At 46.8% G+C, this 27,544-nt stretch overlaps 1 protein-coding gene across 3 annotated transcripts; it reads right to left on the bottom strand.

Annotated features, from left to right (window-relative positions):
- Nucleotides 1–8,139: 8,139 nt before the first annotated feature.
- Nucleotides 8,140–26,905, bottom strand: LOC103634684 (serine/threonine-protein kinase RUNKEL). 3 transcript variants are annotated; one of them, XM_035961589.1, is made up of 12 exons: nt 26,570–26,717; nt 26,305–26,394; nt 25,731–25,783; nt 25,487–25,562; nt 15,345–15,406; nt 15,183–15,261; nt 15,026–15,085; nt 13,349–14,929; nt 11,805–12,674; nt 10,377–11,620; nt 9,785–9,854; nt 8,140–9,256 (listed from the first exon to the last, which is right to left on the bottom strand). In XM_035961589.1, exons 1-10 carry the CDS (start codon nt 26,615–26,617, stop codon nt 10,502–10,504), a joined length of 4,038 nt encoding a protein of 1,345 aa, XP_035817482.1. In that variant the 5' UTR covers nt 26,618–26,717; the 3' UTR covers nt 8,140–9,256; nt 9,785–9,854; nt 10,377–10,501. The 3 variants fall into 3 exon arrangements, with proteins under 3 accessions (XP_035817482.1, XP_035817481.1, XP_035817480.1); XM_035961588.1 differs by lacking the exons at nt 8,140–9,256; nt 9,785–9,854 and adding an exon at nt 9,977–10,313 and having other exon boundaries at nt 26,570–26,758; XM_035961587.1 differs by lacking the exons at nt 8,140–9,256; nt 9,785–9,854 and having other exon boundaries at nt 9,977–11,620; nt 26,570–26,905.
- Between the last annotated feature and the right edge of the window lie 639 nt (nt 26,906–27,544).

Below are 27,544 nucleotides of genomic sequence, written 5' to 3'. Positions count from 1 at the left end.
GCAAGGACCACCACACAATTGGTGTCTCTTGCCTCGGTTACAAATGAGTTTTGATCACAAGAACAAGTGAGAAAGAAAGAAGCAATCCAAGCGCAAGAGCTCAAAAGAACATGACAAATCTCTCTCGCTAATCACTAAAGCCTTGTGTGGAATTGGAGAGGATTTGATCACTTGAGTGTGTCTTGTATTGAATGCCTAGCTCTTGTAAGTGGTTGAGAGGTGGAAAACTTGGATGACTTGAATGTGGGGTGGTTGGGGGTATTTTATAGCCCCAACCACCAAACTAGCTGTTTGGGTGGAGGCTGTCTGTCGCATGGTGCACCGGACAGTCCGGTGCACACCGGACATGTCCGGTGCGCCAGCCACGTCACCCGAATGTTAGGGTTCCGACCGTTGGAGCTCTGACTGCTGGGCCCGCCTGGATGTCCGGTGGCGCACCGGACATGCACTGTAGAGTGTCCGGTGCGCCTCTTCGCGCGTGCCTGACTTCTGCGCGCTCTGGCGCGCATTTAATGCACCTGCAGGTGACCGTTGGCGCCGAAGTAGTCGTTGCTCCGTTGTCACACCGGACAGTCCGGTGTACACCGGACATGTCCGGTGAATTATAGCAGAGCGAATTCCCGAAGCTGGCGAGTTCAGAGTCGCTTCATTCCTGGAGCACCGGACACTGTCCGGTGTATACCGGACATGTCCGGTGAATTATAGCGGAGCGACTCTGTATTTTCCCGAAGGTGAGGAGTTCAGCGCGTGGAGAACCCTGGTGCATCGGACATGTCCGGTGGTGCACCGGACAGTCTGGTGCGCCAGACCAGGGTGCCTTCGGTTGTCCCTTTGCTCTTTTTGTTGAACCCTTTTCTTGGTCTTTTTATTGGCCTTTTGTGAACCTTTGGCACCTGTATAACTTTATAGACTAGAGCAAACTAGTTAGTCCAATTATTTGTGTTGGGCAATTCAACCACCAAAATAAGTTTAGGAAAAAGGTGTAAGCCTAATTCCCTTTCAAAAGGAAAAGGGTGCCATAGAAAAAATGAAAAAAAGATTACATCAAATTACACATAATATCGCCGAAGCTCATCCACATTCCTAGATCTGGGTATGTCGTTGCCGTCCATATCATTCAATCTATAAGAACCGGGTCTTGATGAAGATATTACCAGAAAAGGACCTTCCCACTTCAGTTGCAACTTGCCCACTGTATCTGGGTTGGCCACTATCCGAAGCACCAGATGTCCTGGCTTGATGTTTTTCAATCGAACTTTTCTATCACGCCACCTTATTGTTTCGGCCTGATATTTATTGATGTGCTCTATAGCCTGAAGTCTGGTCCCTTCTATAGTATCTTTTGTTATTTGATAATCAGCTTCATCTTCAGCCGAAGCTGTTGTTCTTCCTGTCGTTGCTTCTTCTGGAGTTATTGCTTCGTCACCAAATAAGAGCTTGAAGGGTGTAAATCCTGTTGACCTTGACGCAGTTATGTTGTGGCTCCACACTACTTTAATCAAGTCATCTTGCCATTTTCCTCTGGGCTGGTTGAAGATTAGCTTCATTATTCCTGTCATTATAATGTCATTTGCTCTTTCTACCATCTCATTTGATTCTGGATGCCTGACTGATGTAAAACGAATCTTCGTACCAATTCGATCACAAAAATCTTTGAATGTTTCAGCATTAAATTATGTTCCATTGTCCACAGTTATTGCCTTCGACACACCGAAACGACAAACATTATTCTGTCAGAAGAATTTTTGGACCGTGACCGAAGTTATTGTAGCCAAGGGCTTCGCCTCAATCCACTTAGAAAAATATTCTACTGCCACTACAACATACTTCAAGTTGCCTTGTGCTGGTGGGAGTGGACCTAACAAATCTAAGCCCCATCTTTGCAATGGCCAGGTTGGCTGTATTAACTGGGTTAGCGACGAAGGTTGTTTATGGTCTCTTGCACATTTTTGACAATTTTCGTACTTTTGTACCATATCTGCTGCATCCGAAGCTGCCTTCAGCCAATAAAATCCTTGTCTGAAAACCTTCCCCAGTAAAGGCCTAGACCCAATGTGGGATCCACACAAATCTGCATGTATTTCCTTCATCAGCTCTATACCTTCGGTTCTGGATAAACACTTGAGAAGTGGAGAACAGACTCCATGTTTGTATAACTCTCCTTCTATTATGACATATGGTCTTGTCCTTGCTTCAATTCTTTTATTATAAACCTCATCATCCGAAAGACAGTTACCTTGGAGGAAATATATGATTTTAGTCCTCCAATATTCACTATGTAGAGGTGATATTGCAAGCACTGCTCTCTCCAAAAGTTCAACCGAAGGTGCTTTTATTGTCTCAAAAAATACTTCCGAACGTAGAGGGAGCCCCTGTGCCGCTGACTTAGCTAGCAGATCTACATGCTCATTTTTCCCTCTTGGAATATTTTTTACAGAAAATCCTTCGAAGGAAGCCTCTAATCTTCGGACTGTATCCAAATATTTTTCAAGCTTCGGATCTCTTGCCTTGCTACTTTTTTCTATATGACCAGAAATGACTTGGGAGTCAGTTTTAAAGATTGCCCTTCTTATTCCCATTGCCTTTAGCTTCCGAAGCCCTAACAGAAGAGCTTCGTATTCAGCAATATTATTTGTACAACTGAAGTCCAACCTTGCTGCGTAGCATGTTCTGACTTTAGAAGGCGCTACTAGAACAGCAGCCGCTCCAGCGCTGAAGGTTCCCTAAGAACCATCACAGAAGACTGTACAAGCTTCGGCGTCTTTTGTTACTTCTTCTCCCTGAGCCCCTGGCGTCCAATCAGGAATGAAATCCGCTAACGCCTAGGACTGAATTGAGGATCTATGTACATAATCAATAGTGAATTCATTGAGCTCGACAGCCCATTTTCTGATCCTTCCAGTAGCTTCTCTATTCCTCATTATGTCCTTTAGAGGTTGTGATGAAGGGACAATTATATGATATGCTTGAAAATAATGCCGAAGCTTCCTTGAGGCCATCAACACAGCATATGATACCTTCTCCAATTCTGTATAATTTTTCTTTAATAAGCTTAGAACTTCGGAGACGAAGTATACTGGTGCTTGTATTTTGACTTAACCATCTTGCTTCTACTATACAAGCGCCGCACTGACTGCAGAATGAGAGGTTGCTATATACAGGAGTAACGGAGCCCCTGGCGAAGGTGGAGTTAGAGTTGTCAAGTCTATCAAGTATTGCTTTAACTCTTCGAAAGCCTTTTGCTGAGCCGGACCCCATTGGAAAACTTCGGCTGACTTTAGTATTTCGAAGAATGGTAGATTCCTTTCTGTTGATCTTGATATAAATCTATTTAACGATGCCAGCCTTCATGCCAATTGTTGAGCCCCCTTCTTTGAATTTGGCGGCTCCATCCGAAGGATAGCTTCGATCTTATTTGGGTTAGCTTCGATTTCCTTTGTTGATACCAGACAGCCAAGGAACTTGCCCTTCTTTACTCCAAAAACACTTTTTGGATTTAATTTAAGACCAGCTTGCCTGAAATTGGCGAATGTCACTTGCAAGTCAGCAATATGATTCTCTTGTTTCATGCTTTTTACTATGATGTCATCAACATAAGTCAGCACATTCCTGCCTATTTGAGAGTGAAGGACCTTGGCTATCATTCTGTTGAAGCTTCCTCCAGCATTCTTGAGCCCCTCAGGCATCTGAAGGTAGCAATAAGTACCGCTGGGAGTTATGAAGCTAGTCTTTGGCTCATCTTCCTTTTTCATCCAAATCTGATGATAGCCTGAGTAGCAGTCCAATAAACTCATGAGCTCCGAAGAAGCTGCTGCATCTACAAGGGAGTCTATTCTTGGTAATGGGAACTCGTCCTTTGGACATGCTTTGTTGAGATCTGTGAAATCAATACACATTCTCTATTTGCCATTAGCCTTCTTCACCATAACAGTGTTGGCTAGCCATTCTAGATATGTTACTTCTCTGATAACACCAGCACTGAGAAGTCTCTTTACTTCGTTCCGAGCACCTTCAGCTTTATCCTCAGACATCTTCCGAAGTCTTTGTTTCCTTGGCCTGAAAGATGGATCCACATTAAGTGAATGTTCAATGACATCTCCGTTGACACCATAAAGATCATTGGTTGTCCAAGCGAAGACATCTTTGTTGTTAAACAAAAATCTTAGCAGAGTCTTTTCTTGCTCATCAGATAGCTGAGATCCCAGCAGTACCCTTTGATCTGCTATGTTTTCACATAGGAGCATAGGCTTCGGCTGATCTACCGAAGTAGCCTCCTCTCTTTTGTGCTTATATTGTTGACAAGCTTCGGCTTCATCTATGTTATGGATCGCCTTTGAATCTGTCCAACTCCCTTCAGCCCTTCTGGCAGCTTCTTGACTTCCATGAACAACAATGGGCCCTTGTTCCGAAGGTATCTTCATGCATAAGTACGCCGGATGAAGTATGGCTTCGAAGGCATTAAGCGTCCCTCGACCAATGATTGCATTGTATGAGTAATCCATGTCAACAATGTCAAAGATAACATGCTCAGACCTTGTGTTGTGAACATAACCGAAGGTAACTGACATTGTGATTTTGCTAAGTGCCACAATCTGTCTTCCTCCAAAGCCACAAAGAGGGTGTGTAGCATCATGAATCTTGTCCTCTGGTTCTTGCATCTGTCTGAAAGCCTTTGCAAATATGATGTCTGCTGCACTGCCTGTGTCAACCAGAACATTGTGGACCAGACTCTTGATGACACAAGATATAACCATAGCATCATTGTGAGGATAGTCTTTGAGCTGAAGATCCTCCTGGGAGAAGGTGATTGGGATGTGGGACCACTTGGATCTGATGAAGGGTCATTGCACCCCCAACATGTTGTACTCTTCTCTGCGCTTCCTTCTTCTGTTTCTTATTGGCTGGCTCTGAACTTGAACCACCCGTGATTGGGAGCACCAACTTCATGACCGAAGGTGCTACAGCTTGGTTGTTGAACGAAGCCATCGTCTCAACAGTGGAAGTGAGTTCACCGGAGGTGGGCGCCAATGTTGGGGACTTGTTCTCAAATGCTATGGATTAAGAACAAGGCAACATAAAAATTAATGATTAAAGACCTTCGTCCTTCGAAGCATTATCTCCCTTAGGATATAATGGTCTCCAGACAAAGGTTATGAAGGGCATACCTTCAGCATCTCAGTATGTAAGAATAACAGCAAGAGCATATAAGACATAGAAAGAACATGAATATTTGTATTAGACCAATAGATTATCAATGTTTACATTATATGATCAGGAATAAACATTAATGATATTGAGTTACATTAATACCTTCGGCTTGACAGAAGGTAAAAATCCGAAAATGACGTGCGAGGGATTGCAAGACAACGTGAACAGTACGGGGTTACTGTTCACCTATTTATAGGCATGGGACGCAGCCCAGTCGAAATTACATTTATGTCATTGATAACTAATTATAAACATGACACAAATTATCATGGACTAAACGGTCTTTTCCTCTTTAAGTCGGTGTCGCCCTTCGTCTTAAGGTATGTCATCATGCCGAAGCTTCCTAGATTGTAGCTTCGGTAAATAGCTTCGTGTTGTGTCTGCTTGCATATCATCCTGACGAAGGTGTTTTTGCTTGGAGGACCTTCGGTGAAGAAGAAGGCCCCCAACAGGTTCGGTCAAGCCTAAAATGCTTGCCTAGTCCTCATTGGAGTTAGCCACACCTTGGCTTGGAGTCTATTTCAACTCCTTCCTTCGTTTGCTCAGATCTGTCAATATGACAGATAGAGCCTTCCACTATGTTGATATCAGTTACAACGATGCCGTGGCTGCTTACAATCTTCTCGACAGCACTCCGGCAGAGTAACAATACGCTCAAGATTTTGCTCTAGCTCTCAGCAGCACTTCCCCTCTCTTTAAAGGCTTATAACTTCGCCTCTACACAAACTAGAGAGATACACAAGAGAGGGAGAGAAAGAATTGATCCAAATGATGTATGGACTTGTTGGCTACTCTTGTGTACTTGTTGGAGGTGCCTAGAGGTCCCTTTTATAGTCCCAAAGGGCCTAGGAGCCATTGGAGCTTCATTTGGAAGCTCCCAGCCTTCCCTGGTTGCGGGTGCACCGGACTGTCCGGTGCGCCACCAGACAGTGAACAGTAATGGATCTAATTGACAGTTTCCTTCTCTGGAAGAGCTAGCCGTTGGTGCACCGAACATGTTACTATTCACTGTTCTGTTCACCAGACAGGTTACTATTCACTGTCCTGTGCACCGGACAAAGTAACTATTCACTGTCTTGTGCACCGGACAGTTACTATTCACTGTCATGTGCACCGGACAACAACACACTAAGTGCTTTTTCCTCCATTCTTTCTCCGTTTGACTTCAACTTTTGGGAGGATTTTCCTGACACTTAAACAAACACATTTAGAGTATAATCCAATTGACTTAGTCCTAGAAACTTACCTCTTTCTTGTTCTTCTCCTAGCTTTTCTATTTCTCCTCAAGCAGAGCTCAGAATGGCACTTCCTATACAGAAAGAGTTAGAGAGCAAACCAAAGCACCAAACTTGTAGTAAGAGGTGTATGCAACATGGTTGAACACTCAAACCTTACATACTTAACCTTTTTCATTGTTTTACCCAATTTGGCATGTTTGAGGTTGATGTTGGACTCTAAACTATCAAGTCAACTTGACTTGATCTAGATTGACATATCTGAGCTCCAACCCCCTTGTTCACTTCTCGAGCTTGATCTTGAGCCTTATGACTTACACCACATAATTGTAGATGTTACCTCATTGGTTGTAAGTCATGTCCTTATATAGTGATCCTTGATGCACCATAACTCTTCTTAACTCGATCAACTTTGACTTTGCAAGTCTTCTTCTTCACCCCTGGCTTTGGGTTCCTGGTCTCCTTGGCCTTCTCCCGTGCACTCGGTACCTCGAAGCTTTTCTTGCCTCCATCCTTGGCTTGATCGGTTGTCTCTGAGTTACGCACACCGAGTCTCACTTAAGCAATGTTCATCTTACTTGTGATGTCCAATATCTATAGATAATCTAGTCTTTGGACCATCACACTTGTTCACTTGTGTTGAACCCTGTTAGCTTTGCATTAAGCACCTGTTCAACACTTAGCACACTTGTTAGTCTTTTAATTGGATTGTCATCCAAACCACCAAAATCCACAAGAGAGCTTTCAGTTTCTGATCGTGACACGTACATAGTTCACATTCGTTTTGTCTTCCAAAACTGGGTGTGACAACCGTGCTTCCCGCGACCACCATGTCCCGACACCACGGCTCAAGGAGGCGCGGCTTGGTCGTGACGATGTGGTGGGATGCCGATAGATCGACAGGAGCGATCGTCGGGGAGAGCCGTGTGACCTAGGGGCGAAGGGGTGATGCAGATCAGGTGGAGTGGCAACCACCATGGCATGGGGGCTTGCTTCCTGGGGCCACCATGCATGTCTCGGCACCATAGCCTAATGAAGAGTGGCATGCCTTGCGGTTGCCACGACGCAGAGGGACGTTGATAGATCAGCGAAGGCGACCATCTGGGAGAGCCATGTGGCTTGGCGGCGAAGGGACGACACGGATCGGTCGGTGGAGGCGTGGCGGTGAGATCTCTGATCTAGTAAAGCATGACGACGACCAACGATGACGAGGAACGACATGATCAAACTGATCTGTCGGGCATCCTATAGTGGCAACGATCGTGGAGGATCGGTGGGACCCGCGACACATCATTCAAGGGTGTTGCCTCTAGCGGAGATGGATCTCCCTAGGGGCAGCGGAAGTCGGAGGCCAAGGGATTCAAACTAAACTCGTGAGTCGTGATACCATGAATGAAGGAGGGATTGTGTATAATGCATGGGAATGGGATGGTGGGATGTATTGCATTGAGTCCCTAGCTTGAATATATAGGAGTAAATGGCTTGGAGATAAGGAAGGTTATCTCGGGATTGCAATGAATCTAATCAATCATAAACTAATCATATCAAGAGCTGCCTAATGTACTCTAACAGATAAGGAATGTTATTTCAGGATTGCAATCAATCCAATCGATTATAAACAAAACATATCAAGAGTTGCCTAATATACTCTAATAGATAAGGAATGTTATTTCGAGATTGCAATCAATCCAATCAATTATAAACCAACCATATCAAAAGTTGCCTAATATACTCTAGCACTCGGAATACATACGTGATGATTACAGAGATACTATTATATGCGACGAACTGCACAAGATCCCATAGCCACATACACATACATATGTATCCGAGATGATTACGGAACAACAAATGCTAGCTAACTATAGCCGGCAAATATACGTATACAAGAATGCGATGTGAGCCATGACAACTAAGCATGCCTTTCGTTTAGACTCCAGATCAACGAGACATCAAGGCGCTGGAGAATGGATGACAACGAACCTCTGTACCGATCATACACGCACGCACGCAGGCAGAGAGAAGAGAGCTGGGACTCGACCAGCTAGCTGGGCGTGCTCTCAGAAGAAGCCGCGGCGGCGCGGCGGGGGCAGGAGGAGGGCGACGAACGCCAGGACGACGACGGCGACGACGGCCAACGCTATGAGGATGTTCTCGTCGACGATGAGCAGGCACACCTTCTTCCCCATGGTCGCAGCACGGAGCCTGGTGGATGGCGATGCAGGCGGGCTAGTAGTATGGTATTGGTATCTACACGTCGTCCGTCGGCTTTGCTCACATGCCTGGATGGGGGAGTTTCCTTGTTGTAGGCTGTAGCTGCAGAGGTCTCTGTCTCTCTGGGTCTGGGTCAACTGCTCTACGGAAGCATTTTTTCTAGTGGAGCTTCGGGTCCGTCGCGGTGCCATGGACCTTCGTTCCACAGGGAATTACGTACGTATCAAATTTGGTATTCTGGCGTTGTCAGTGTGAATTGATGTTCTGGCTCATGGACTAGAGGTCGGTACAACGGCTACAAGTTGCAGCAGGGGTTTGAACTTTGAAGAGACCCGGTGCATCCTTGGTCACACACACACACCATTTGAATCATCAACTTGATAATGCACCAGTTGTACTTGTTTTTGTAATACAACTTTACATCCTTTAATCGACCTACATCTTTATCACCTGGCCTCACCAAACAAGAACCGTAGATTTCATTGAAGTAAAATGCAGTGAATTATGACTTGTGAGCTACTCACATGCCCCAAGGCCTCTTGTCAGTAAGCTTAAGGTTCAAAACTTCAGAGTCGTGTCTCGTCCGGGTTCGGTGATGGCTGCAGATAGGTCAAATAATACATTTTACTTCGACATACATCAGCCTTAAACAAAACCAGGCTCAATACACTCTTGGACGGCAATATGTGGTTCATCCAATAATTTACTAGGCGCCTAGCCTTCAGTCTAGACTAACAGTTTAATTTGGTAACTGCATCTTTCGAGTGCTCGTCTCTTCAAATTATGACCAACCACACCACCAAAGAAAAATATGATCTAAATCGCACAGCAAATTTCGGATGAAAAATTTCCAAGCCACAAACAGCGCAGACCTATAGCCTATAGGCAGGTCGTTCTCGAGGGCCAATTTCTCTTCTAAAAATGACAGCGAAAGCAGACGACACCACCACCACGACCCGCGTATCGGTTTTCTTTGTACAGTCGCTTTACAAGTCGTGACAGATACAGTGCATAAGGAAAAGTCTGTACCAAATCTTTGCAAGGAATAATAAAGACCACATGGATATGGGCCACATGGCGAGTCAAATGAGCCATGACGAAACATAAGGACAAAGTTTTCGTCTTACCATATTGACCATTGGTGCGATGCCTTCTTCTGCCAGTTAGGAGTGGACACGCATGCAGAGAAAAGTAAATCTGCACAAAATTTGCTGTCAAAGGCTGTAGAACTCGGAAAGTGCACAACTGAACTAAAGCAGGCAACAACAATCGACAAAATAGCCAGTTACCACGAATTTGCGCAAAATAAGATAGGAAAATGCTTCGAAATGGGCCACGTTATCACTATTGTAAAAAGTAAAAAAAAATACACAATAGTACCAAAGATTCAGGAGCTATGGGGAACTCTTTAACAGCTACATGGAACTTCACAGGAATTTATAAATGTACACATGAAATTGGACTACAGTATTCTCAATAAAATTACAGGTACTACAGAATTACATGAAACTGAGGTAATTGCCAACCAAAATTGGCGGGGGAACGAAGTGTTCTTTTGCTTCTAGCCACCTTCAAGGTATTGTTCAAAAGCGCCATATACAGCAGCCCCGAAATGCACATAAATGATAGCATAAAACACCCTCGCACCCTGCACATCTACGAGCGGAAAGTGTCACTTGGCCATTGAGGCAACTGAGATCAGCCACTGATGTAAAGTACCTTCACTTGATGACGTCCTGCTCACTTGCTCAGCTCATCATGTACATGGTGCACGAAGGATGAAGGAATACATGCGCATCCTTGAACAATAGCAGCCAACCTGCCTCCTTGGCCAAGTTGCACCTTCAACCACAGCGAGGTAAGCGCTGCAGTTCGGCGCTCAAATAAGAAGCAGCATCAGCAAGAAGGCTATCATTGGAGCCCTTGAAAACTGAAACAAGTGCTTCAACTCGCATCAAAGCTGGCACTGATATTGACAGGATCATTCCCTGGGCTAAGTATTGTCTGCATGAGAAGGCTAGGCCATATAATAAGCGAATCAGACATCGGTGGCTGTCATGCTTCAGCAAGTCCATGACAGTGCTTAATTTAGGAAGACTTGTCAACAAGCCCACTGTAGCCTCTCGAGGTGCTGCCTTGAGCAACAACACTACACAATCTGATGCTAAATCACTTATCTGCGGATCTGAATTGCCAACTAGCTCAAGAAAAATACCCATGTTGCCACCGAAGTCACATATATCCATGACACAAGTTTGTTGATCAACAGCAATACTCATGCTGAAGGCACTGTCAAGAAGAAGTGCCGGGTTTTTGGAGAGGGCGACACTTCTGTTGCTGCCAGTGCCACGAATAATAAAAGCTCTGCAAAGTTCCAGGGTTGGTTCAAGAAAATCGTCCATGTCTTTTGCAGCAACAAACTCGAGTAGGTTCCCTATTCTTCTAACAACTTGAAGCTGAGAAAGAATATAGGTGTCCATCTCAGGTGCAGATACCAGGGCAAAGCAAAGCTTGACATTGCTTACATTTGCATTTGAAAGATCTCCTAGCAAAAATTCAAAGCACTGGGATACTGTTGCTTTGTGCAGAATATCAGAGACTTTTACACAACCATGTTCCATTAGCATTACTAGCAGTTTTTGTGCATATATGGGTATGGGATCTTCATCCTCTGCAAAAGAAGGGTACAGTGGTAGAAAATGCCTCTGAGAGATTGATTTCAGATCAGTTATTGTTTGTTCGTCAGAAGTTAATGAAGAATCACTGAAGATCACAATCATAACATCTGCGAGTATCTTCAAACAAAGAAATCTGGCATCACCATCTTTATTGCCCTTGTATAAGACAGATAAGCTTGGAATGATACGACTCATGAATACTGTGTGTTCATTAAGTATAACAGAAGGCTCCTCTGTAGCAGCCTCAAGAACTCGCAACAATGTCATTTGGAAATCATCCCTAGCCTGAAAGTGCAACATGGGCATAAATAATCCCTCAAGGCAAGAACTTTTCAACAAATAGATCATGTGATACAAAACATTGAAAAGGCAAGGAAGCACCAAAGTTGCAGTTGTATAATGAACAAAATCTCAACATACTCTCATCTCATCAGGATGAAACATCCATAAAGTTCACAAAAAATCATACCTGAAACGGTGCCTCCAAAATCTTAATAAGATTTGCCAACTGAAGCAATACATGGCCTGTCACAACTCTATGCTTGAAGGATGCACTTCCCAGAAGATGAAGAATAACAGGGAACAGATGAATTGTGCTCTTTGGATGAGCTCGCCCAGCTAAAGCAGTAACAGGTCCATGGCGTTTGCCAACCATAACCTGTTGTATATCACTGGAGACAGTGTCAAGAATACCAGGGACCAAGGAAGCAACCAACTGCACAAATGCTTCTGTACATTGATGAATAAAACCCTCCTTCTCTTTTCCCAGTCTATCAACAGCTGAGATTAATTTTGCATTGCAAAAGAAATGAGGAAGCCACCTTCGACTATTCTTGCAAAGCAGAGCAACAAACAAAAGGGTCTTCCCACGTAGAACATCAGTTCCCTGTTCTATTAGAGAAATGAGCCCGGGGACCAATTGTTTGTCATCTGATAATGAAAGAATATACCGGTTCATGCTTGTCACAGTGTGACTATTAACTAATGCCGAATTGAGAATATTAAGACTAATCTGCTGTTCACGTGTATTTCCCTTGATAAGTGTGCATGCTATATCCTTGAATGATATCTTTTCCAATATTAAATGAATGCATGATGGACTGAAGCGAGAGAGACGGGCCAAACAAGATCCTGCAATGAGCCTCGTACTCTCCTGCTTTCCAGTTGCTTTATAGATGTAGCACAGATGTCCAATCGCATCCTGAGATGCAAAACGGGATGTCCATTCAGTTCCTTGGCTACATATATTATCGACTGTCCGTAAGGCATATAGCTGAGCTAGATCATCTTCTCCCTTTCGCAAGATAGATGACACCAGTGCAATTACAGCACTAGGAACCTGTAAAGTTTAAATCAAGAATTGGCTCATTTGAAATTAAAGGATTGTCCATAAGGCATATGTACTCAAGCAGTCAAACTACAGTAGGCAAAATACTTGTGCAGTTGCTTCATAGAAAATTAGCATGCGCAGAGGTATAGAGCACTCTGTCACTATGCCGTTAAACAGCTGATAATAAATGACCTCACAAAACCAAGAATCATCGCATTCAAAGGAATCAGGTTAGCATTAAAAGAGCAAAATACTAATTGACACCTATATGCATATTATACCACAACCTATAGGTATATTAATCATGAACACTGCAAAGAAAATACTATAAAATCTGTTCTTGGCTAAGATGGCAACATAGCTTGTACAGCTTAATTAGTTATAATCCTCTAGAACAATTAACAAACAAGAGTTCTACAGAACACCAAAAAGTTAACACTTACACATGAATAATGGCAAGAGCATGTCTAAAATACAACAAACACATGTGTTCTACATCAACGCACTTTGAATGTACGTGCAACTATGCACCAGAACTAGTACCAATTATTAGATATTACTATCACCCAGTACTTTACTAAGGTAATGTATCATCTAACTACATGAATACATGATATGATCTATGGTCAACTTGACCAACTAAATCAACAAAACAATAACATACTACTTATTTTGATTCTGACCTGCCAAGATGTTGCAGACCTGTTATCCTTCAAAGGGTATTCTTGGGTATTTATTTCCTTGGTATCTTGATCAGACTGGGTAGAAATATAGAATAATAACTCTCCTAGTGTTGCCATACAGAATCGCCTGAGTTTATCATGTTTATCCCTTAACCCATCTGATAGTGCATTAAAAATTCCTGAACTTGCCAGCTCCACATCAAGAGCAGTGGAATATCGTATCAGCAACCCCATAAGTGAGGCAATTTGGACACGCAAGACTGAAGTTTTTGACAGTCGAAGCATTTTTATTAGTAGCAGCATAATTGGTCCATTAGTTATTTTGTTCGCAGCATCTGAATTCATGCTTAACATCTCCAGGTATCTGATAGTATTTTGTTTTTCTGAAACCTGATAGGTTCCACTTAAACTCTGAAGTATCTGACTGTTGAATGCATTCATCTGTTCCAGTGGTAACTTAATATAATCACTTGCTGTAAGTGCTTCAAAAGGAAGTGTGGGGACCATGTCCACAGCTTTATCTGCTTTCCTACTAGGCATAACTGGTTTAACTGCAAGATCTGTTGGATGCCAGAATGCTTCAAAGATGTTAGATGGCTCAGAACCAGTTCCAGGACATGGAGTTACCTTTGCACGTTGTGCTTTTCGCGTGCTACTAGGTGGAGTAGCCTCCACATCCAGGTTATCTGAACAAGAATTCTGCTCAGTTTTCACCATGATATCAGGCTTAACTGAACCCTCATCTGTAAGCATATCAACCTGATTTGCCATACAATTCTCTTCATTAGCATCAGTGCTTTGAGGCTTTTCATTTCCTGCAGATCCAGGATTATCCGATCCATATGTGTCATCAGGTGCATCAGCCTCTGGATTTTCACCAAAATCAAGTTCCATGTCATTATTATCTATATTAACTTCAGTCTCATTCTCAGTTGTTTCTGTGGGAGGACGCCTGTAGTTCTCCTTGTCCCTTTCCCTTTGCAAATTCAATTTAGCAATGCGAGACATTCTGAGGATATTTACACCTTTGAAACCCTCAGCTTTTGGTTTTCCACAATTTTTCTTGACACTTTGCACATTTTTAACAGGTGTCATGGATGGCTTAGTAGAATTTTCATCCTTCCTCCGAAGGCCACTATATTCACGGTGCTTGGGTGGTGTCAGCTGTCTGGAAGGTTTGTCACCATTTCTCTCAGCTAGATATGGTGTAGCAGAAAGTTCAATCATGTTGTCAAAAGCAGGCTGAGGAGGTAAAGAAATCATTGGGATACTGGTTTTCCAGAAGTTGTGGTCACACAATTCAGACCACTGTAATCTTTCTGCTGGATCTTTCATGAGTAAACAATCAATCAGATTTTGGAAGGACCTTGATGAATTATCAGATAAAGGCGGTGTAGGATCCAAAATTATAGATTTGACCAACTGTGTAAATTCTCTGCCTACAAAAGGGGGCCTTCCTGTATAGCATTCATACAAAACACACCCAAGTGCCCAGAAATCAGAAGCATATGAGTGGACTCCTGCCTCTCGAAATAACTCAGGAGCCATATAGCATGGTGTTCCCCTCATGGGTTGTGGCACCTATAAGACAGTAGAAATTAAGGATAGGGATATAAATCAAATGGATATGAAAATACGAGGAAAGGAAACTCTGTACTAAAAGAAATGAAAGTTTACATCTCCAGGATTAGTTTTCTCGATGTCTTTTAAGCGCCTTGCTAATCCAAAATCACAAAGCTGGTAAAACAAAGTAAAATAAAAACACATTGGTTTTGAATTAGTATGCCCTGCTTTGATAATGCAGTGATAAATTTTGCTGTGGTTCAATAAGTACCTTCATGCATCCAAATTCATCAAGCAGAATATTTGATGGCTTCAGATCGCAATATATAATTCCTTGGGAATGCAAGAACCTACCCAAATATTACCAGTAAATCAAAGTGCATCGGTTATTATGAACATAAATCATGATAAAAGGTTTCCATAAGAACTTCACTGAAGAGCTTTGACAAGATTGTAAGCCAGGTCATGTATAGAATTTTCAGGAAGCTTCTTATCCTGCATGGAAGCGTATTCAATGATGAAGAACAGTACATAAAGGCAAACAGCAAAAACAGGGTAACAGTTAAATAACATGTGATACAAGTTCCATATATGTACTCACAAGGTGGCTGTTGCCAACAAAGATACAAGAAAATAATTAGAGCAGGGTAGGGTAGGGTGCGGTGGGGGTGGGGGCTATTGTACTCTTGTTTTCTCAGGGCAAAAATGTACATAACTTGAAAACAACAAACATGCCTTGTGTTAGTAGACTATTATGTGAATTGGGCATATAGCCTGACCCGAGAGGACCATTAGGATTAGACTATGTAACCTAACTTCACTCCAGTGCAATACCCATCTATCTCCTCTTTCATGGTATCAAAGCCTCTCTTGGGCTTGCTGCCACCATGGCCAATGGGCCTCCCTCTTCCTACTCCGGCGCAGCCGCCTCCCCGTCTTGTTGGTGCACCGCTCCGATCCTCACCGTCGTTGCTTCGGGCGCAGGCACCACCACCGTTGAGTGTGTTGGCACAGTCGCAAGCGGGTGCGGTCGCCGGTGTTGTCGCAGATGTCGCCTTAGCCGCTACAGCAGCGGGTGCGGACACAACCGGCCTAGACATGGTTTCTTTCTCTCCCTCCCACCACAACCCCCTCCTCCCGCTCTTCTCCAATCCGATGGTGCCCCAACCCGTGCCACTATTCCCCGACGACGTTGTTGTGCACATTCCGCCCTTGCCGCTACCATTACCAACGCTAAGTTTGTTGTTGTCGTTGCTCGAGAGCGCGAGCGAGCAGCTGATCTCGCCTGGGAGCAAGAGCGTATCACCACTAATGCTCTTGTTTGCTAGCTTGCGAAGGCCGAGCAACAGATCGAGGTGCTGCAGTCATCGATCCCTTTCCCAAGTCTGATGATCTCGAAAGTTCCTAGGCATAAGAGGCAATTGCCATCCCTAACCTACATGCTCAGACGACTGGTGTCCAAAACATGCGGTCGTTGGTTCCCGTCTTCCTCGACTTGGCCTCCTCCACCTAGTGGCGTGACCTCGTCCTTCTCATCCTGCAACGCTACACCCTCAACGACCACATCCTCACCGACGTTGTTTGCTCGATGGTCCCATCTTGGCGCCAGATGGATATTGTCGTCCTCTCCTAAATCCTTGACACCATCACCATCGACCTACAGGACACCCTCCACCTCGACATCGCGTTCTATAACTTCATATAGGGGGACCTCTCCATCACTAAGTACTACCGCTCAATGAAGGGCATGGCAAACTTCCTACATGACATCGATGAGCCTGTTTCGGATCATACCCTCGTTCTTATCTCCTTCGAGGCATCAACGAGCGTTACAATCTACGGACCTAGATCATGCGGCGTGTGATGTTTCCCTCCTTCCACACGGTCGGCAACGGTCACATTTTCAAAGAGCTCACCAACGGGGCCAAGGTCCCCACCAACATTGCAACGACACTTTACAGCTACGGCCCTAGCGAACCGCCCTAACGCATCACTCCATTTGCTACAACGCCTAGGTGCACGCTCTTGCTCTCACTGCTCCATCAACGTCAAGAGTACCTCATCCTCCAACCAGCTCTGGTGCTGGTGGTAGCCATCATTGACAGAGAGTTGGTCATGGTGATGGTAGCAGGAAGGGTGATGTCCCCTGGCAGTGACTCTACGAGCCTATTTGTTTTGGCTTCTGGCCAAATTTTGGCCGTCAGAATTGGCTTCTGGCAGCCAAACGCTTCGCTTCTCGGTCTGTTTCTGTGAGAATCGCTTTTGTAAAAATCGTCCAAATCAACATAAATGCAGAATCCACCGAGTCATCACGACAGAAGGAAATCACCGCTTCCTAAACCCTAAACCGTGCAATCCCCTTCATGTTCCTCCGCACACAAGCCCCATGTAGAAAGGGGAAGAATGGATTGAATCACCACACACCCATGTAGAAAGGGGAAGAATGGATTGAATCACCACACACCCATTGGGGGTGGGGAGCCTGTTATATATAGCCAATAGGCATGTATCCCTGTACAAGGAAACAGACCTAGGCTATAGATAGAAGGTAATCCTAGTCTATACAAGACAGCTAGCCAATCTAGGGGATTACAATCAATTACTAATCAGGCTCTGATTGATCCTGATAGATACATATCCTAATACCCGCCCGCAGTCTGAGCGGGAGGATCACGGACGCAAAGACTGTTCCGGAATTCAGTGAAGAGTTGTACGGGCAGTCCCTTGGTCATGATGTCGGCGAACTGGTGTGTGGACGGAACATGAAGAACACGGAACTGCCCCAAAGCTACCTTCTCACGGACGAAGTGGATGTCGATTTCGATGTGCTTCGTGCGGTGGTGATGGACTGGGTTGGCTGCCATGTACACAGCGCTCACATTGTCACAGTAGACCACGGTCGCACGGGGGATGAAGATGTGCAGCTCATGTAGAAGCTGACGCAGCCAGCAGCACTCAGCAACCGCATGGGCCACAGCACGATACTCTGCTTCGGCGCTGGAGCGAGAGACAGTCGTCTGACGTTTGGACGACCATGACACCAGATTGTCGCCGAGGTAGACGCAGAAGCCGAAGGTGGAGCGACGCGTGTCGGGGCAGCCGGCCCAGTCGGCATCGGAGTAGGCTGTGAGCTGATCAACGACGCCAGGTCCCAAGTGCAGACCTGCGGACAGGGAGCCCTTGACATAGCGCAGGATGCGCTTGATGAGCGCAAGATGCGGCTCGCGAGGGTCGTGCATGAAGAGGCAGACTTGCTGGACAGCATAGGCCAGGTCCGGCCTGGTCAGAGTGAGGTACTGAAGAGCACCAGCGAGGCTCCGGTACTCCGAGGGTTTGGCGACTGGAGCGCCCTCGGAGGCAGACAACTTGGTCCGGGCATCCACCGGAGTAGCTGTCGGGTGGCATTCAGACATGCCAGCGCGCTGGAGAAGATCAACGGCGTACTGCCGCTGGGAGAGGAACAGCCCACTGCTGTCCCGTGTCACCGAGATGCCGAGGAAGTGGTGAAGATCCCCGAGGTCCGTCATGGCAAATTCCGACGATAGGCGGGAGGTGACGTGCTGGAGAAGAGTCGGCGATGATGCAGTGATGATGATGTCGTCGACGTAGAGGAGGAGGTAGGCCATGGCATCTCCATTCTTGTAGATGAACAAGGAGGCATCCGTTTTGGAGGTGGTGAAGCCAATACTGCGAATGAAGCTGGAGAAGCGCTGATTCCAAGCGCGTGGTGCCTGCTTAAGCCCATACAGGGACTTCTGCAACAGACAGACAGAGTTAGGTGCAGCGGGGTCGACGAATCCTTTCGGCTGCTCGCAGTAGACAGTCTCCTCGAGGTTGCCGTGGAGGAAGGCATTCTTCACGTCGAGCTGCCGGATGGGCCAGTCTCGGGACGCAGCAATGCTGAGGACGGTGCGGATCGTGGCCGGCTTGACGACCGGGCTGAATGTTTCGTCGTAGTCGACGCCTTCCTCCTGGGAGAAGCCACGAACGACCCAGCGCGCCTTGTGCCGGGCGAGGGAGCCGTCGGAGTGGAGCTTGTGTTTGAACAGCCACTTGCCAGTGACAATGTTCGCACCAGGCGGCCGGGGTACGAGGCGCCAAGTGCCGTTGTCGATCAATGCCTTGTACTCGTCCGCCATCGCAGCACGCCAATTTGGATCGGCCAGGGCACTGCGATAGTTCGCCGGGATTGGCGAGGCGACGAAGGCAGAGAAGCCGAAGCGCTGGACAGTGCGAAGGGAGCCGGTCTGTGAGCGTGTCACAGGCCGGTTCGCTGCAGTAGAGAGGAGCCGAGCTGCTGGGGCCGCTGGTGGCGAAGTTGGTGCAGCTGCTGTTGGCGCTGACGATGCAGCAGCCACAGGGGCCATCGCTGCGGTGACCGGTGCTGCTGGAGGCTGGGCGCGGCGGATGTAGGTGTTGCCGAAGCGCTGACCATCAGTCGGGGGAGCCGTCGGCTGCCCTGCTTGGTGCCCATGAGCGCCCAGTTGTGGCCCGCCCGCAGGGTGAACCCGGGGGCCGAGCTGGAGTATGGCCGGGTCCAGGAACACCTGGAGATCATCCTCGCTGCTGGCAGCGAGCGACGGATGGGTGTTTGCAGGAGCTGTCGAGGAGGTGAGGTCCTGCATCAGAAAATCAAGTGACGACGGCATGGAGGCCGCCGATGGTGCAGCCGAGAATGGGAACACGGACTCATCAAAAATAACATGGCGCGAGATAATGATGCGGCGAGTGGACATGTCAAGGCAGCGATAGCCCTTGTGAGAGGATGGGTATCCGAGGAAAACACAAGGAGTGGATCGAGGGGCGAGTTTGTGAGGGGAGGTGGCAGTGAGGTTCGGATAGCAGAGGCATCCGAAGATGCGAAGGGAAGCGTAATCAGGGAGTAGGCCGTGAAGAATTTGGTAAGGTATTTGGTTTTGTATGGAGGAGGAGGGGCGCCTATTGAGGAGGTATGTTGCTGTTGTGAGGGCTTCAGCCCAGTATGGAGGTGGCATGGACGCATGGAGCAGCATGGTGCGGATGGTGTTGTTGGTAGTGCGGAGCATGCGTTCGGCCTTGCCGTTTTGTGGTGAGGTATAGGGGCAGGAAAGGCGGAGAGTGATGTCGTGGCTAGCAAGGAAGGAAGTGGTGGCGCGGTTGACAAACTCAGTCCCATTATCGGCTTGGAAGGATTTAGGTGTGGTACTAAACTGGGTCTGGGCGTATGCAATGAATTCAATCATATGGCGGTGCACCTCAGATTTGTGACGTAGTGGGAAGGACCAGCAGTAATGGGAATAATCATCGAGTATAATAAGGTAATACTTGAACCCAGAATTGCTAAGCACGGGAGATGTCCATACATCGCAGTGAAGTAAATCAAGCGGAGCATGAGTAACAGATGTCGAGTGACTAAATGGAAGGCGCACATGCTTGCCAAGTTGACAGGCATGGCAGAGGCATGGCGAGCTTTTATTGAAGGAAATGACCGACATGCTTCGAAGTTTGGCGAGGCTGGAGGGACCGGGGTGGCCAAGGCGATGATGCCACAAAGACGACGTGGTGGCGAGGCTGCAGGAGGGAGTTGTGGTGGAGGGGTAGGTGTAGAGGTCGCCACCACTATTGCAGCGAAGAGTCACGTGCCCCGTCTGTTTGTCCTTGACAGAAAAACCATAAGCGTCAAATTCAATTGAACAAGAGTTGTCACGAGTGAATTGACGAACAGATAAAAGATTGCGCACAAGTGCAGGAGCAACAAGAACATTGTTAAGACGATAGGTAGAGGTGGGGGAGGATAGTGTAGATGTGCCACGACAGGTGATGGGTATGGTGGTGCCATTTCCAACGGTGATGCCGAATGAAGGAGGGGGGAGATGGGACAGGAGTATACCAGCCGAAGAGGACATGTGAGTTGTGGCGCCAGTGTCGAGGACCCAAGGGGAGGACCCCTGGAGGGACATCTGATTCAGTGCGGCAATGAGGCCAGCCTGATCCCAACCGCCCTGCGCTGCCATAGGCGGAGCAGGGTTGTCGGGGGACTGAACAGGGGCGAGCGCAGTGTGCGCCTGAGCCTGAGTGTAGGGGCCGAGGATGCCAGGACTGTGCCAGGCAGGGGTTGGCGCTGGCGGGCGCCAGGGCTGCTGATGAACCCCGGCGGTCCAAGGGGGGAAGCAGTACCAGGGGGCGGCTGGGAACCTGGGACCGCCAGAGTGAGGGCCGCCCTTGCCCTTCTTCTTCCAGCGGCCGCCGCCACCACCTGGGTTGCCGCCGCTGCTGGAGCCACTGCCGTGACCGCCCTGTCTACTGGCAGTGGAGCCGCCGCCGTTGGTGGTGGGGGTGGTGCGGCAGTTGGTACCGCACGATGCGTGGAGTGCCGTCTGGGCCGCAACCGTGCCTTCATTGGTGAGGCGGAGTTCCTTCAGCACGAGCTTCTCGCGAGTGGTGGCGAAGTCCGGCAGCGGGTGGGAGTCGGCAATATTGTCGGCGGTGCTGGCGAAACGTGGGTTGAGGCCGCGGAGGAGGTTGAGGACGAGCTCTGCGTCGGTGATGGTGCGGCCGACATCACGGAGCGCGTCGGCGGTGGCCTTCATACGCTGGGCATAGTCATTGATGGAGGAGTCGCCCTGAGTCATCGAGTGGAAGTCGTGGCTTAAGAAGATGGCGCGTGGAGCCTTGTTGGCCTCGAAGAGGCGCTTGATGGCGACCCAGAGCTCACGCGCAGTCTGGTTTGGAGCCGCGGCGAGGCCGATGACGTCGGGCCCAGCCGAGCCGAGAAGCCAGCTGCGGACGCAGGCATCGGCGATGCCCCAAGAAGGATCTGTGGGACGGGCTTCCTGCAGTCCATCGATATGCGAGAGGAGAGCGAATTTTCCACAGAGGGAGGTGAAGAATGGTTCCCACTGGTTGAAGTTGGGTTTTGCCAGTTCAAGAGTCACCGGGATGTGGTTCTTGACATTGATCGTCGCATAGGGGGCGACAATCACAGCGGGGGCAGGGGTGGTGGCGTCGGTCATGGTGACCAGGGGGGGTAGGAGGTGCGGCGCAGCAGGGAGGAGTTGGCGCTGCGCACAGCAGGGAGATGGGCGCAGGATCTAGAGAGCTGATACCATGTAGAAAGGGGAAGAATGGATTGAATCACCACACACCCATTGGGGGTGGGGAGCCTGTTATATATAGCCAATAGGCATGTATCCCTGTACAAGGAAACAGACCTAGGCTATAGATAGAAGGTAATCCTAGTCTATACAAGGCAGCTAGCCAATCTAGGGGATTACAATCAATTACTAATCAGGCTCTGATTGATCCTGATAGATACATATCCTAATACCCCATAATATCCAAATTCTTGTGAAAGCTAGATTATCCAGGAATCCAGATTCTCAAAAAAAACTCTTCAGAAAACATTTGTCCCAAACAGGCCATACAACTCATGGACCGGTCACATCTCTATGTGGCTCAGTCCAGCCACGAGTGGTTCGTCGCTACGCCCACTGCAGCTCTAGTCACCAACCCTCCTTGCTATGCAAGCCTTTGAAAACTCCAAGTGTCCTCATGGATCACCCTCTACATCTCCTCTGGCAATGTACCAACCTCCATTGCTTCCACGACCGTCCCACCTAGTTTAGCCACGGACCCCGTCTCCTAGTGGGTGGGATCAGCAACCCCTTACTAACTCGTTTAGCACGATAACTCTAACTCCTCTCATCATCACTGATTGGGTGGCCGACTCCGATGCCTCCAACTACACCACTCAAAACGCTGGTATGCTCTTCTCCTCCCACACCCCCACCCTTCTTCTGTAGTTGTCCGCTCACCTCAGTAGGTGATTCGATTTTTCTTGTTTTTTCCGCCTCAAGGACATTCTTGTTGCCCCCAACATCATCCAGAATATGTTATTTGTTCACCAATTAACTACTTACAATTCTTGTTCTATGGAGTTTGACCTTTTTGGCTTGTCCATGTAGGATCTTGCCATCCGAAGTTTTCTTGACTGATGTGATAGCTCCGACATAGTTATTAAGGCGGTAAGGCAACATAAGGCAACCTGCCACACCCACAGCCGCCAGCACAGTTGACATCTCTTCTCTCTCCCTCCCCCACACAACCACTCTCCTCTATCTCTCCCTCTCTGAGGTGCCTCTCTCTCTCTCTTTGTCCCTCTCCCCCACGCCTCTCCTCTATCTCTCCTCCCCTGCTGCCGTCGCACCTCTCTACGCGTCGCCGCAGTCTGCCTTCTACGCGCCGCTGTTGACTGTGTTGCTTGCGCGCCACTGTTGTCTGTGTTGCCTACGCGCCGCCGTCGCCTACGTCGCCAGCGCCCGCCGCCGTCAGGCCTCCTCACGCCTTATCCTCGCGGCAAGGCGAGAGGACGCCTTACGACTCGAGCGTGCCTTACCGCTTAAGCGTCGCTAAAGCGACACCTTAATTTCTATGAGCTCCGAGCCCCTATACACTATATGGCTTCCTACTTCCACTGCTTCTGCTACTTCACCATCTTCATCGGCGCCACATGCCCTGACTACTACTGCTCCCTCCAACACTTGGCATCGTTGACTCAATCATCCTAGTCCTGATGTGTTGTCCAAGTTGTCTCGTAGTTCAATCATCTCTTGTACTAGGGGCACTCATGAGCATCTATGCCACTCCTGTCAACTAGGTCATGATGTTAGACTTGTCTTCCCTAGCTCCTCTTAGATCGTGCATGCTTTTGATCTCATTCACTGTGATTTGTGAACCTCTCCTCTTGTCAATGTTTTCGGAAATAAATATTACTTGGTGGTTCTTGATGATTGGTATCATTACTCGTGGACTTTTCCTTTTTCCTTTGCGCTTTAAGTACAATACGTTTACACCTTTCCCACTTCTTCGGTTAGGTTTCCACTCAGTTCGGTCGCACTATCAAGGCTGCTCAATGCGACAATGGAAGAGTTCGATAATTCTTCATCTTGTGCCTTCTTCCTTTCCCACAGTGTTCAACTTCAGATGTCTTGCACGTACACCTCTCCCTATAACGGCAAGGTTGAGCACATAATTCGTACCACTAACAACATTTTGTTCTCTCTACTCTTTCAAGCCTTTGTCCATGCTCACTACTAGGTTGAGAGTCTTCATATTGCCACCTACTTAATCACCTTCCCACCCCTTACTTCACCTTGTTTGGCACCACACCTACCTACGAGCACCTTCGTAAGGGATATCGGTGTCTCAAACTCTCCACACATCAATTGTTGATCTATCGCACATTGTTTTCGATGAGTTTGTTTTTTCCTTCTCTACTTCACCCTCCAACCTTGTTCAAGAGGTGGATTCCCTTCTTAAGACTAACACTGTGGCGCCCTCCAAACAGCCACCCCTTCTTTTTCCCTACAGGGTTTTCCCAGTGCCTCCGACCACGCCACTCGCATCCTAGCTCCGCCAACTCCTATAGGAGCCCACAACCCCTCAACAAGAGTACCCTTGTCTACCGCAAGTCTGCAACAACGTCAACACAATCTACCTCTCTATCAACCCTATACAGCACCAGCGCACAAAGTGTGTTCGAGAATGATCACCATGAGTCGCCTTCGGGGAAGTTTGAGTCCACGTTCCGAAATTCGCCGACATCTTCACCAAGGGCCTACTCTCGTCGGTGTTGTCAGAGTTCCACTCTAGTCTGAACATTTGTCGTGGCTATCGTTTCGACTATGGGGGTGTTAGACTGTTGTGTGACTTGGACCTATAGCTTGGCCGAATAGGCACATTAGGGTTAGGCTATGTAACTTAGCTTCACTGCAATGCAATATTCATCTAGCTCCTCTTCACCTTGCAAAACAGCCTTCTGTAATTCCTAAAGCAGAATATATTTGATCTTGGCATATAGCAAACTTAACTTTCTAGAAAATGATAGCCAATCTAGAGGATAACAAATAGTGATAGGTGGCATATAATTGGATGGCCCTTTGTAGTTGGCCATAACAACAATGCCATTGAACTACTGAAAAAAGCAATCAAAGCTAGCAAGATAACAAGTAGCTCTATGTTAGAGTAAGATTCTGCTGCAATGCCAGTGCGCAGAATGGGTTTTCAAGACTTCTTCATTGTTTCCATTCTCTCTTCTGAACAAAAAAGAATAGTTCACAACACTTTATTTATTTCCAACCAATGGGGAGGGCAAAACTAAAGTAGTATAGCAATGATGTAACACCATATGGTACCGAAAATTCAGGAATGATCTGATATGCACCTAAGACGTGTTTGATGAGAACATAAAAGCAACTATTCAATTTTTATACACGTTGATTTAAGAACATAGAAAGCGACATTTGTTGATGATTGTTCATTCGTTCTGTCATTTTCTCAAGCCAAAGTGTACTATAATTTCATAGCTCTAAATTTCCACATTTCACCTTGATTACTATTATTCTGAAGTACCCAATTACAAGTGCCAAGTGCAAATCAATAATGTTTTTTCACATTGATGTACATGGTCACTACTTGCTAACTTAAACAGATTGGTTAAAATTCCTTAGCCACATAAATACAAGGCATGCACAGTATATCCTATTAGAGCTAGAGAAAATTGCACGCTACTAAATTGAAAATTGATGAGCAAGAAACCTGTTCAAGCAAGCCCTTCAGGTCTCCACCAACGCAATACTCCAACACTAACCAGAAATGTGCGGAGGTCTCATACCTGGGGAAGAAAAGTACAACATAAGTATGTTATGTTATGTACTAGTCTGGTCACATTATATAGCCATAGAGGAAAAAGGGCATAAACCTATTACAAACTAGGTATCGTTGTCACACTGCAAAATCAGCCAAGCTGAATCCATAGTACTCAAACACCCAAGAACCTTACCAAGAGTAAAATTTCAGGACATTGGCATGGTCTAAGGAATGGAGCATTCGAACCTGCAAAGATAAGTTCAAAAGCAACATTAGTATGAAGGAACAGAAAGAGGCAGCTAAACAAGTGCAAGCATAGTTGTACAATCATCCTCCCAGAAATGAGATTGCTCGATCTAAAACTGAAGCATGACAAATTGATCTCCTAGACAGCAACATCTCACAATATTTGTAACCTTCACAGTGAAGGGGCTTGCCGAGCAAAACATTATTCTTCTTCACAACAAAGAAAAAGGTATGTTCTATACCACACAACACAGCATAACCATAAGCCAAACGAAGACTGTATTACTGTAACATGTCTCCCATGGGCATCTTATCAGTAATTAGCCACTGGAAATATAAAATCAATAAGCCTAATTGTTAGCAATTTAAGGATTGGACAGCAACACATAATCGATCCATATAGCTGAATAAGATACATCGAGCCATCGAAAAAAAATTAACACCCTGCGACCACAAAAACCAAAGATGTAGCGATTCAAACACGGTGATTCACGATGCACGCGGGGAATGAGAGGGCTCACCTCGTTGAGGACCTTGGAGCGCTGCGACTTGTCAACGCTCTTAACAGCGAAGTACTCGATGGTCTTCTTCTTCCGCCCCTTATACACCGTCTTCGCTCCACACAAGCACCAGCAGCACCAAATCACACAACGAACCAGGGAAAAAGACACAGAAAGGCACAAATCTCCCGCTGGAGCCCGGGCCGCCCCGATCCCAGCGGATCCAGGGCGGGAGAGAGGGAAAAGCGGAACTGAAACCATCCGGAGAGGAAGTGAGGAGATTTACCGAGTGCTTGCCGCGGCCAATGGCCTCGTAGACATGGAAGTTGTTCATAACAGAGAAGCAGGAGGCGGAGGCGGGGCTCCCCTCGTCGCCGATGAGGTTAGGGTTCGAGATTCGGGAGGCCGAAGTCTGTGGGAGAAATGGGGGGAAGGAAGACGGGGAGGGATATGGGGGTGAGAGTTGACGGGATTTTGAATTGAGACGGCAGTTCGCTCGGCTAGTTTTCAAGTTTTCCGCTTCGTGCCGGGCTGCCGGCCCGTGCCCGTGCGGAGGCGCTCCTCCAGTCCTCCTGCTAATCTTTTTCCTTTTTGAAAATCCTATTATTTGTGCTTCGTTGGTTTCGTTGCGTTTTTTCATTAGGGGACCGTACGTTTATTCTCAAACTAGTTACCTGCCCGTACGTTACTACGATTTTTATATACTATATAGATAAACCTTATTTAAATGAGATAGTTATTCAAATATATTTCAAATCTTTATAATGATTTATGCTTTATTTGAATTGGTCGTTGTGTCCGATATCAACACATCTAACATATAATTTGTATAAATTCATTTCATAGCCGGGTGAGAAACCACACTTTTAATGCTCGCTCTTGTGAGGTGGCTCGGGTGGCAACAAACCTTACCGCTGCCCCTTTCTCCTCCCCTTTGCCTTGTCGCCACCAGAGTAAGCATTAGAAAGTCCTGAACGACTTGCGAGAATGAATGTGGCAGGATCCTCCTCACATTTTTACGACTGACATATCTCCTTGTTCAGTAGGTATGTTTCTTTCGGTTCCCCTCGTGGTCTCCTTTATCACTTGCGCACATTGTCCAAAAAACCTATCAGTGAAAACAGGAAAGAGACAAAATGATTGATGTTAGCACAATTCATCGGTGGTGTCACAACTTGCAAGTGAAGTCATTTGGCCCATACCATGTTAGCATAAGCCAAGGTAAGAGAAGCCAACCATTTTGCGTTTTCTGTCATATATC

This window comes from Zea mays, chromosome 8 (genome assembly GCF_902167145.1).
Source record: "Zea mays cultivar B73 chromosome 8, Zm-B73-REFERENCE-NAM-5.0, whole genome shotgun sequence".
In the NCBI taxonomy this organism is placed as follows: domain Eukaryota; kingdom Viridiplantae; phylum Streptophyta; class Magnoliopsida; order Poales; family Poaceae; genus Zea; species Zea mays.
The sequence above is the reverse complement of the archived record's forward strand: the minus strand, read 5'-3'. Positions and strand labels throughout refer to the sequence as shown.

Excerpts from the sequence above, each read along its gene's own strand:
- LOC103634684 (XM_035961587.1), bottom strand. The coding sequence starts at position 26,617 with ATGAACAACTTCCATGTCTACGAGGCCATTGGCCGCGGCAAGCACTCG. Across the intron at positions 25,784-26,304 it reads GCTCCAAGGTCCTCAACGAG|GTTCGAATGCTCCATTCCTT; the intron begins GTGAGCCCTCTC and ends TTATCTTTGCAG. Across the intron at positions 15,086-15,182 it reads ATGAATTTGGATGCATGAAG|CTTTGTGATTTTGGATTAGC; the intron begins GTACTTATTGAA and ends TTGTTTTACCAG.